Source organism: Anser brachyrhynchus (assembly GCF_964034855.1).
Source record: "Anser brachyrhynchus genome assembly, chromosome: 1".
In the NCBI taxonomy this organism is placed as follows: domain Eukaryota; kingdom Metazoa; phylum Chordata; class Aves; order Anseriformes; family Anatidae; genus Anser; species Anser brachyrhynchus.
Genome location: NC_137694.1, coordinates 61,599,396 through 61,611,922, shown reverse-complemented (window position 1 = coordinate 61,611,922; position 12,527 = coordinate 61,599,396). Strand labels below are relative to the sequence as shown.

Sequence of the window (12,527 nt, the reverse complement as noted above, 5' to 3'; positions counted from 1 at the left end):
ACATTATTTTAGCTTCTTAATTCATATTCTTAAAAGGCACCGCTAAGATCTAACCCCTCTGCACCCACAGGAGAAAAAACACCGGTGTCTCAGTCATATACGGAGTTCATCTCTCCACTCACCGCTCTCCCCCAAGGCTGCAAGAGTCCTGCTCGTACACCTAGGATTTTCTCTGCTCATGCTGACAATACAAGAATAAGACTTGGGAGCAGCAATGTTCCTCCAGCTGCCAATCATGCCACCAAAAAGCCACCCACCAGACGTCCTTCCCTTTCTATCAAGATTAGAAAGGGAGGATGACAACTGGAAGATGACAGCTGTCAAATCAGGTGGCATTCTGCCCCAAACCACTGCCCCCACCCCTGCCAAGATGAGATTGCTGTGTGGGTCAGAGCTCCCTGCAGATAACCTGGGGCTATGTCAGCATCCCACCTACATCCTCTTTGACTCAAACTCCTTCTGCAAACTTCACAGCCAAGCTTGCAGTTCCTACAGGCAGTCCTCTCCTGGGGACTACCTCTCCCTGACCACCCACTCCAGGTGGAAGCCTTTCAGCCAACGCATCTCTCTTCTGGGGACTGCACCACCAGGTTTAGGGGTCTCACAGACCTCACTACAGAGTTTTTGGACCCTACAACAGCATTGGCCGTTCGTTCTCAATGTCTCTCACTTCTCACATTCTTGTGTTTGTATTTAAATAAGCTGGCTTCCAAACCTCCTTTCTACAGATACTAACAATGTCATCTAAGCATTATTTTGATGCAGCAACAGATCAACTCTTCTGCTCCCTGAGCAAAGGAAGTGAAAAACTCACCCTGAATCCAACAGGCTGATGACAAATGGTCTTTTTTTCTGGGCAGTGAAACACTTAGTCTCCCCCAGTAGCAATAAAGAAAAGCATATCTTTAAATTACACTTGTTGTCATCTGACTGCTGTAAAACAGGGATTCATTTACCTCCAAAATTCTATTCTCTTAGGCGCATAGGGGATGCCTTCCCGTGGAAAGCCAAGGCCAGAACCATTAATCAGACAATCCTACGGACTAGCAGCCAAAGAGACACCAGCTGATCTAATCCATCTATGCACCACACATTTTCAAAGTGTTGCTGCCCATACTGTCCTTGGTCTATCAAAGAGCTTTGCCTACCAGAGTTGACAGTTGAGCATTTTACAGAATCGCTGATTCCTCCTGGAAAAGTTCAGGAGGACTATTCCAAGGAGCAATCCTACTGCCACATGAAGTAGCTTTTGCATTTCTCTGCCCCTGTTCTTTGTTACAAAAGGATTTTACTGGAAAGATCTGCTTCTTAAAGAAAGATTCTCAACTCCTTCCACGTATTCTCAACTCCTTCCATGTGAAAAATCTGGTCCTCCCTGAAAACAGTCACCACAGACTTTTCGACTTCAATTGTGAAGTCGCTACAGAGGGCTAGTGCTCAAGTGAAGGGTTAAGCATAGGAGCCCAGGCTTGATTACTGAATAATAAAAAAACCCTTCTTGCACACAACATCAGAAACAGTTATGTAGGTCCTGACATGTTGAGCTCCATGAGGGATGAAGATACTCCTGAAACAAGCCAAACGTCAGTTCGGCCTAGGTTTACACCAGAGTAAGTCACGGGCAGCTGTAATATACCCTGGCAGCTAATGGTTCACAGCTATAATCATGGTTCAGGACTATACCTGTCGGTCAGCCAGTTCCTCACCCATGCCGTTTTGGGATGAGGTGCAGAGGAGTTGCCATACAGGATAGATTTTCCCCAGGCCATATCAGAAGGGCCATTTTGAAATTACTTGCCTGCAGTTTTCCATTGTGTGCATTTCTTCTCCCAGATTATTTCATGGCTGTGTAATAGGACTGATTATAAGTATTGCTTCCCAAACCATACTCATTTGATTACTTTTCAAATAAAATGACAGTGAAGATTACTTGCAGGTAAGACACTGACTACAAGTATTTTATTCTTGCTCTGCGTATCAGTTGTCATGACAATCACTGAGGACACTGATTTAGAGTCCAATTCAGACATGGCAGAAAATCCATCAGTACCTACATATTCTGAGGAAGATAATTCTTGAAATTGATTCTAGTTACTCACCCGCAGACTTCTCTGAAGACTTTGTTTTCAGAAGGTGCTGAGGAATCCCCACTTTGTATACCTTAATTCACTACTAGCATTTTCAAAGGCTTTTTTTTTTTGCCATTATTTCTAAGAGAAAATCACCACTAATGTATGTAATGCGTTCCAGTTTGGGCCAGTAAGCTTTCTAGTGGAAATTATTTTTTTTAATATCTTCAGAAAAAAAAACATTTTTCCTGGTATAGAATTTCGCAGTGGTCTTTTCTGGGAGATACGCTGCGTGATCTCTGGCACTACAGGAGGCAGCGTTGTCTAGCACTTAGAGCAGCGGGAGTCCAAAGACCTGAGTTCTGTTTCTGGCTCTCCCACTCACTCTCTGCGTGACATTTACCAGGTCAATTAACTTCCCTGCAACTCTCTTTTTCTACATGTGAAATGGGTGTACTGGGCTGCATTCCTCTTTCTGCACCCTGTTTATATTAGAAGGATACCAAGTGAAAAGCATTTCCCAGGCGTTTCAAGATGCTGGGATGGAAGATGCACTGCACAGTCAGCAGCAGCACTAACATCAGGAATAGAGAACTCTGGAATCTGTTCACTTTCACTGATTTAGTGCCTAAATATTAAAAAGTCCAAAATCTCAAAGAGCACTTTTCTGAAAATCCCGTTATTTTTCACCCAGATGTTGATTTCACTATTTTTAATCTCAGAATGTCTATGCTTGTTTCAGTAGAATTATTATTCTGGTATAAATATAAGCAGATCCAAACTCTTAGTACCCTGCTCATTACTCCCTTCTGATTAGGATCTTTGTGTATATGGATTTGTGCCACTGCTGACTTCTTCCCAATACTGGAAAAAAGACAAGGCATTGCCTTGGCAGTTTAACCCTTTTCTTCCCGAGACACCACAGTCAGGCAAGAGTCATAAGGAATGGCATTACACCATGCTCACAGATGTAATAACATATTGCAGAATGACTTCTGTAAGAGGAGGACTGATTTAGTATGTGCCTATGATGAGTGAAGAGCAGCCAGCACAGAGCTAGTGTATTGCTAAAGATTGTATTAGATAAAACAAGTTATTCATCCACCTCCATGTCCCCTCCCATTAAATTTTAATAAACCCTCTCTTATGGGAGAAAAGAAAGGACACGCACCCCGCTGAATTATTTACAGCCTTTGTTGTGTATGGCAAAGAAGTCCCTCTTATGTCAGTAAATGATATTTTTCCATTGATTTTCTCTCTCAGAACACCTAGGTGAAAATCAGGTTTGGAGAAAAAAAAAAAAAAAAACAGATGCAAAGTGCAAGCCAGAACAGAAAGTTGGAGGGAGAGATGATAAAGTTTGTATTTATGAAAGATATTGATCAATTTGACACACCAGTGGCAGATACTCAAATTAGCTGTCATAATTCCAGTGATGCAGAGGGACACACAGGCGTAAGCTCCATTAAATATAACCTACATCCAGAACAGTCAGATGAGATTTGGGAGACTGAACTCTGAAGTCCCACAGGAGATACCTGCAGTTGATTTATATTCCTGATTTCCTATTCCCTTACCAACTGTGCAATCAGTTCCTGGGGGTGGGCAGGGAATAATTTCAATAGCTAAACTGTGATTCACCCAGCCAATTAAGGAGTTCTGAGATTGGCCCTAAGAAATCCTTCGGCTTCAGTCTTCCTGGGACAAAACTACATTCAGCTCTGACACTGGGCCTGAAATCATCAGGGCTCAGTTAATAGTAGGAGAATCCAATATAAAGCTGCATTAGTTTTCATACATCAATATTCACACATTTTAGACCTTTTAAAAGTAGCAAGAAGTAGGACAATGTCCCGGTTGTACACGAGGATCAGGTTTATTCTGTAACTCCATGTACAAAAAGCATCACTGCAAAACAGTAATTAAGCTGGCAACCACTGCCTAGTCACTATCAACATATAAAAATCACCTACATGTTTCAGCCTAAAGCTTCTGTCAGGGTCAAAGCCAGGTTGCTTGACTCCAAGTTCGCTGGCATCTATCTCATGCTGGCTGCTGCGATGTTCCCTTGTGGATGGTGCATGGCTTTGTGAACAAATTACAATAATCTCATTTCCAAAGTGTTCCACTTAAGTCTTTCTTGCACTGATGCAAGGAAGCACTTACTCCTCATTACTAGCCCCGTATGTGGCATGTGGCATGTAATCACCTTGAAATATTTAACTGGCTGACTTTCATCTTGGTAACAGTACGGGGTGGGGCATCAGGCTGGGGTATAAATAAACCACAATATAAATCATCATAAACCAGGCATTAAATCGGTATATAAATCAAAAATTATACAAGTCAGAGATGAAAAAGACCCATTAGATCACCCTGTTTGTTCTTTCCTGTGTTCTCACCCTAAGAATGCACAAGGCATCATTCTTGATTAGCCAGGAGACATAGAAAAATGCCCATCTCTCCCCCTCTGTCTCTCTCAAGAGAGAAAGAAGGGAAACAGAGCACACTGTGTGCATATTAATAAAGCTATATTTTGACTGGCTGAATGACTGGAAATGATTAGTGATGGTATGTTTTACCTGTCAACATCTCCACGCTGCAACTGGCAAAACGTCTCTAATGCTCTCTTGCAAAAGTCACAAGTAAGGCTGGAGGGAGGTTGTTCTTGTCTTCCCTGCACTCAGAACTGCTCCTTAAGTACTCTAAGACCCTTTACTATGACAGAGATAAAGCAAGCTCTTCTTTTTTGCAACATGATGGGGGGCAACATAAAACATCACATAAGCCGAGGTGAGTCCAGGTGCCTGCATGTACAAATAGCAAAACCAAACAAAAATATCAAAACATTTTGGAAGGTGCAGTATCAAGCGTGCTGAAGCCAGGAAAAGAGAAACTGTGACCCTTTCAAAAGGGCCAGTGAGAAAGCTGGGAACCCATGCAACACTCTAAGAGCAGTAGGATCTGAGATCAGTCTGCTGACATACTGCTGCTCCTCCTCCCTCTGACACAAGCACTTTCCTCTATGCTTACCCCAAAAGTCCTTGGTGGTGATAGGCCAATTCACTTAAGAAACTTCTTCAGAGGCAGTCCCTAACCATGTTTTCCTCATTTACTCTGAACACAGCTTGAGCTGGGTGACCATTTGAAGTCTGATTTACAGGCTGTGGTGCACGCATTGCTGCCAAATACTGTAAAAAGCAAGTCTTAATCATCTCCAGTTGGACACCCAAAAAAGCGGTTAATTTCAATTTCCAAGCCTAGAATGGAAGTTACAGCCCACCTCAAATGACATTGCAAGTATAAACTTAGTATCTGTGCCACACTTTGGTACAATTATGACAAGTGCCACAAAGTTTGTGAAATAGTTTTAAATTCTCTCCGTAGATGAGGAATTGTGTTCTGCGATAAAAGGCCAGCAGCAATACATTAAGCAATGAAAAATTCAGACATTGAAGAGATCATTGAATGGGAACGGAATATCCCAAATGTATGGAAAAAGGCAGGGGTCCTGTAGAAAACACAGCAGGTGTTACAGTAATTAAAGACTTGATAATGAGTGTGCTCAGAGAGGATAAATTAAGGCCAAGTATGCAGCCTGAACTGTGTCATCTCCTAACTTGACATGCTTGTGCTTGCAACCTTAAAAAGGCTCGTGATTTTGTCACCCGTATACATTCCTAAATTTAAAGTAAACAAACGACAAAAGCAGGAGTTGTAGCATGGGGTTTCTTACTGATCCTGAAGAGCAGTGAGGGGTTCCCCAGAATTCTGACCACCCCAGAGCCCCCCGTTATGTCAGCTGGTGGAGGAACCAATGGCAGTAACAAGATGCCACCATACATGCAGACCAACCCTGCTGGTCAAGGGAGCACGATGAGACCTCCACTCGCACAGGGAGTTTCACAGATGTGTTGGCAGTAGATAAATAGCAAGACTCTTGACTTGTGCACTTCACACAGGGCTTCAAAGGCTCTCCCTCCCTGCTCATTTCCTGTCCCCATAAAGTTTGGCCATTTGTGCACTTTCCCTCCCACCGCGCTACCCCAGTCTGTGTCCAGTAATCCCTGGTCCCACCTCTCCACACTCATCAGCCCAGATGAATTTTCACCCCTTTCCTGTCCTCATCTTCTGCCTTCCCAACTCCTGCCCATATTTCCTACTCAGGCATCCCTGTCACAATTCAGGATGGGGAGTTCTACTGCCTACCTCCTTATGCCTTCCCTGCTCTTCTGCCTCTGAGCTAGAAAGCTAATACGCAGTTGGAGAAGCTATTTGCTATTGTAGGTATTAAGGTCACTGCCATATTAACAGAGGCTAAGATGAAACCTAGCAGAAGGCAATAAAATCCCTTAAAGGTTTCAAAATAGGTTGCTTTTTTTTTTGGCATCAAAATCTAAGACCATTTTTATATCTTAGCTTGAAATATAAAGATGTGAAGAAAACCCTACAACAGAGAGAGCAGTGGAAATAAGGTCTGTCACTACCACCTGGTCAGTAGCTTTGGGAATGAGGAATATGATGGAGATCCAACACCAGCAGACCTCCAGGCATGTGAGCACCTGCTGCGTGACTAACCTGCAGGATGGCTGTCCCGTCTGCTTTAATAGCCGATGCATTCAGGAATGACATCATATTGTCAGCCAAATGGCACGGGCCAGCAGGACGGTGTCATTCTTCAGCCTGTACCTCCATCTGGGGGTCAAGGTGGCTAATTAAAAATGAAACAGCATTTCCTTGTAGAGGAAGATAGGAATGGAAAGAGACCCAAGGGAATATGGTTGAGAGTGGGGAAGAAAGGAGCAAGAAAAGTGGGATGCTGCCTATTTATTTCAAACACTGCTTTCAGTAGTACCCAGCAAAAAAAAAAAAAAAAAGTAAAAATTCTCTTGGGTCAGCACTTAATACAGATACAAGAATGAAATATTTATTGTTGCTTATAAAAGCATCAGACAGGGTCAAGCCCATGAGCCTACTGGTGTTACTAATGCATTGTCAAGCTATGATCTGAGCTTGTGCACAAATCTCAGCAGCTCGTTCCACGGGATTGGGAAGCCTGTAAATTTAGAAGTGCAGACATTACTGTCTTCTCCAGAGTGCTAATTGCTGCCTCTCCCATCAGTACCACAAGTGACCTCCACAAAAGGAGATTCTTCCAGTCCCTCACACCCAGTAGTAAGGAGGTAGTTGAGTGCTTCCTAGGCCTAAATCAAGAAGCCTAGTGGTAATAAGTGCCTTATTCTCCTAGAGAGCCTGCGAAGTTTGGACCATTAAGGCTGATAAAATCCATTGAGACTTCAGCATAAGAGATGCTATACAAATTAAAATATTACCACTCTCCACATCCTGTAGAAATCCTTCATTTCCTCCAATACTTGCTGCTCTCAGAACGTGTCAGGCTATTACTTTTGACTTTACAACTCATTTTTTATGCAAATGGCTTTCAGAACACCACAAACAGAAGATTATTGCAATTTTCAACAGAGAAGGCAAATGTTCTCATTCTAATTAACACAAAGCTTCATGGTTCCTCTTTTCTTGACAATGCAGCTCCCCATCTCAATACCCTAAATTCAGAACCCACATTCTCTGACCCCACAGGAGAAGCAGGGGGTAGGAGACAGTTAAGAGAGTATGCCAGACAAGGCATGTTCCAAAAAAAGGAAAAGCAGAATTCCAAGCATTTCTCAGCAAGCAGCAGCTACCTATTTGTGAACTGGTTCTCCCCAAAGCAGCATGGTGACAATTCTACCTCAGCTGTGCAGGAGGAGATCAGTTTCCATAGCAATTCCAGCCACTTTCTGCCCAGATGCAGCATGCTCCATGTTCCTGGGCACAGAAGACAGCTGCTGACCCAGCACTGCAGAGGACAGGCCTAGGAGCCAAAAGTAAGGTGGGGAGGAACAGACACAAACAGAAGTTCCCTCTTGTGCGGCCAGTTTTAATCCAAAGTAAAAATTCAGGCTTGTGACATGTAGGGAGGAAGGAAAAAATAACAGGCATAGAGACAGAGCTATCTACCTCGCATGATAGGCTCTGTGAGTCAGCAAAATAAAAAGCTTTGGGAGAGAAGGAAGAATTTTTCATCTCTCCTGATCTGGAGACGTTCACGCAATACAGTGCAAGCCACGGGGAGCTGTGCCATACAAAAGCTCTGAGCACCATACAGCATTTGTCCCATTTTAGCTACCAGTGCAGAAGAAAGGGAAGAAGCAGTAGTTTAGTTTGTTCTGAGAAAAATAAATCTCATTCTTCAAGAACATGCATCAGGAACTTGCTTGTTTGCAGTGCTTTAAAACCATAACACTTTCTTTGCCTGTCTTGTAGAGAAGACAGCCCTAGAAAAGCCCCTTTTCTCCTTCACTTGCCAAGACCACAGTGAGGAAGGCTAGAATGGATGCAGAAGCTTTTTTTATGGCCAGCTTTCTTACAGTACAAGCATCTCATTAAAATGCTTATTCTGTGACCTGAAAATGCCTTGCACCACTCCTAATGTCTGTACCACATTCTGCAGCTCAGACCCCTGTCACAACCACTTTCCCCATGTCTTGTGAATACAAATCCGTAGCACAATGAAAGGAAACCTAAGGGAACACAAAACACATGGAACAAAATATGCCAACAGATATAGAACTGTTTAGATTTTCATTCAAATAATCTACACCTCCATTTTCTAAAAGGATCAGTGCTGCTGCTACAGTTTTTCAGAAGCCAGAACTCTAGCTCAGGTTTCTGTGCACGAGGCTGGGGCCAAAGTGTGACAGGGTAAATGACTAACAGTGACTCAATCATACCATTACAGCAGCATCTTCCATGAAGAGACAGTTACTTGTGCTCCACGTTGCTGGACACAGCACTCTTTCCCTTCTCCCTTCCCCTCCCAGCTTGTACAGACACTAGTTTTGTCTAATTAGATGAACACTGTCTCCTGACAGAAGAAAGCTGGCAATAGTACAATCACCCTTCCCTCCACCCCTATTTAACTGGAGATAGCTGAGAGGAAGTGATTGCAGGGAAGTGAAGCCTTATTTCCCTGGCTCATGCTGCCATAGGCAATCAGTTTGGAGCAGAGGTTCCATCTTGAAAATGTCAAACAGAATGAAAAAAGACAAAAATCAAAAATGATAAAGTCAGCCCCAACCATTCCTCCAGGTCCAGCTGCTCCCCTGGGTTATTCTAGCATAGCTGACAGCACACCTAGAGGAATATCTGCTTTCTGTGCCAACCGGTGCCATGGGGTCCTCAGCCTCAAGTTTCCCCTCACCCACTCCTGCAATTCAAGAGAAACTGCTGGAGCACCAGTCCTGCCTGCCAGCCTGAAGAAAGCAGCATGCTGAGCGTGGCTGAGTCCTCTTTTCTCTGCTCCCCAAACCAGTACGCATGCAAAACAACGGATTTCCTTCCCAGGCTCACGGTTTCTTCCCATGCACCCAGAAAGGAAAATAACCACTACTGAAATGCAGATATGTCAAAGGACGGCAGTGGCTTCAACCTGGAAGTGGTATTTTCTTTAGTAGGGTGCCCGGACACTCCAGTTTCACTTTTCCAGTTCTTCTGAAATTCTCCAGATGCCATTTTGTCCCAGCATTTCATCAGGAAATAGGGTTTGTTCTTCTATCTCATGCTCCAGATCTGAGACGTTACCTATGTCAAGACCATGAGGAACAACAGGCCTGCTCCTTCATTGCCTGTCACAACACTCAGGGGAAGGGAAGTTCTGAATAGGAAGTTGTTCAGAGGAAAATAACATTCAGGTTGACTTGGAAGTGTTATTCTGCCTCAGCATGAGCAGTGGTGTGCTGAAGTAGCTGTGCCCTGGATGAAGCTAGTCCAGAGGTACAGAAATGCAACAGATGCTAAGGCAGGAACACTTACAGGGAGTTTCTGAAGGTAATTTGTCATACTGCTTGTAGCTACTCCGTCACAAATGTTTCCTAAAGGGAGAACATTCCCCTCAGCTTAAGCACTATTTGAAAAGATTGCTGTTGTCCTTGTCTTTTAAGGAATGTTGTGGAAAAAACAAGAAGGTTGCAAGCACCTTTAACACTACATACAACTTGAATGCAGCGGCCTGCATATACCCCACATATCAAACACTCACCATTACACCCAACTGCTCTGGAGAAGAGAGCTTCAGCAAAGTATTTTTCCTTCTCTGTCTATACAGAGATAGAACTGAAGCATGAATCTGGCTATCTACATCTGCCTACACTTATCTGACTCATGAACTACCAAGAGAATCTGGGTCAGAAATATGCACACACCCCCACACACTCGGTGTACCCTCCTCAGGAAAGAAACAAACAGCCTCACCCTGAAAGTGCTTCGAACCAGATCAGATATGTAAACGTGAGAGTGCTGTGTCTAGACTGCCACTTCGGAGAGTGCCAAGCGTGCTCCTGAAGGCTGCTGACAACCGTGCAAAGGAACTCGCTGATCCCACCACGGGATGCACACACTGAGGGACTAATGTGGCCAGGCACATCAGTAGTTAACAGCCTCAGGATAGTCCTATACCTGAGCCATTGCTGAAATAGACTTCTTTAAGGCAATAATTCCTATATTAATTAGGGAAGTTCCCAGAGAACAGGTGCAGAAAAGTCATGATTGCTCACAGCAGTGGCAAAAGCACAGATACACAGCCAAAAGAATAAACTGAAGTCTCTTCCTATTGAACTTGAATAGGAGACATCCGCCTCTCTCTCAGGGGTGGTTCTTTGTCCTCCTCCCTCCCCAAAGAAGAGAAATTATAACTTAAAACTGACACCAGAGATGACAGGTGGTAGCAGGAAACCTGAGAGGTTCCTACTACCCAATCTTCTGATTTCAGGGACAAACAAGCACAGCAAAGTATTTTTCAGGACTGGCTTCTTATTACCTACCTTCTGAGAGGGAAGCAGAAGCATGATAAATAAAAGGAATACTGAACTCATATCAAAATTAAGCAATGTGTATCTATCCACACAGTCACATTTAATAAAAAAAAATAGAGGAGTTTAGCAAGATCTTCTAGAACTTCCTTAATTGTTTATCAGATTTTACCAAGCACCAATGAAAGGCAGGCCTGACCTTACCAATTCAGAAAGTGAAGTATATCATTATGGCTTCTCCTCCCCAGAGCATAAGAGGCTTCCAACAGAGCAACAGCAACATAAGGCAGGAGTGAAACAGGGACCAAAAGCCCTGGAAATACCAGAGGTCTTACACATTTCTAAAGCTGATGGTTTGGACGGTAGCTGCTCACTGCTACCTTTCAAGATTTTGCACCAGAATCAGCACCCCTTAATTTCTGTCATCTTCAAAGGGCTGTTAACTGCCTAGACTGAGGAGGAACCCTGAACATTCATCAGTCCCTATGACTATGTAATAACAAGAGGAAGTTGCAGTGGCATCCTTCCTCGTGAAATCCTACCTCTTTCATCTTGTTAGTGAAAGCCCTTTTCTGTTTCCAATATGAGGAGAAAAGCTTTAAGGCCAGCCATACATCTCAAGGCAGTTCCTTCCATCCCTGTCAGATATTGTTGGCTTCAGCAAATGTTACAAGTTGGCGACCACCAGTTATAGTTATCACTGAGGGCTAAATGCTCCTTCCCTGTGCCTTAAAGGGTGCAGCATATCTTTCTACATCTTCAAAGGAGAGTGATGCCACACTCGCTCAGGAGCTGCAGGCAGCAGGACATATTCTACAAAGCCAGCAATGAATTCTGCTGGAAGCAGGAAACTCAGCAGTGGCATGAACTGCATGAGAATACACTTACATACTGAGCATTCCACTAAATTAAAAAAAATAGGGCATTGATCTGGTTATTCGTTTTATTATTTAACTAAATATTAATCTTTGCACATGAATGCCTCTTCCCTACCACCACTTTTTCATGCCTCAGCAGAATTTCTAGTCAGCAGCAAAAAGAGATGTAGGTCCTAAGAGCAAATCGATCCATCTGCTAGAAAGACTAACTGTATGTGAGAACAGAGCTCTAAGTGGGATGTCTGTCACAGCCTCTCTTCTCATTTATTACTGGGTACCTCCCTTAGTCTGCACATGAGGAAAACCGAGAAGAAAGTCAGCAGTACTCACGCAAGGCATGCCACTCATCCTGGCGGATTGTCTTGGTGATGTTGTAGGTGAGGTTCTTGGGAATGGTCGCTGAGGAGTAGTGGTACTTGATGTACGTGCACCGCTCAATTGCTCCTGGAAAGGGAAAAACGTAGAAGAAAGTGCTGTTAAATGAATGCAACATGTCGTCCCAGATGTTGACCAGACAGATCTGACAAGCAAAAGCAAAGGCCTACTATCAATCCACTGTGACAGTCAATGCTACTTTTGGCCCATGACAGGCTCAAGCTAGTTGTAGGGGAAGCTCATGTGCAGACTTATGACACATCAAAGGCTCAACAGAAGCTGCCAGCATCTGTTTTCACCCTCAGATGTAATGCGGCAAGTCACCCCTTCTTTCA

General features: G+C 43.6%; 1 protein-coding gene across 9 annotated transcripts in view; it reads right to left on the bottom strand.

The window, feature by feature from the left end:
- Positions 1-12,527, bottom strand: part of TMEM178B (transmembrane protein 178B) — a 228,789-nt gene that overhangs the window by 156,365 nt on the left and 59,897 nt on the right. For all 9 annotated transcript variants that reach the window (XR_013942355.1, XR_013942356.1, XR_013942357.1 and 6 more), the window contains one exon: positions 12,148-12,261. Coding sequence is in view for 3 of the 9 variants with exons in the window: in XM_080569042.1 (XP_080425168.1) it covers positions 12,148-12,261 (114 nt within the window). In the remaining 6 variants the exon portion in view is untranslated. The remainder of the gene's footprint in view (positions 1-12,147; positions 12,262-12,527) is intronic.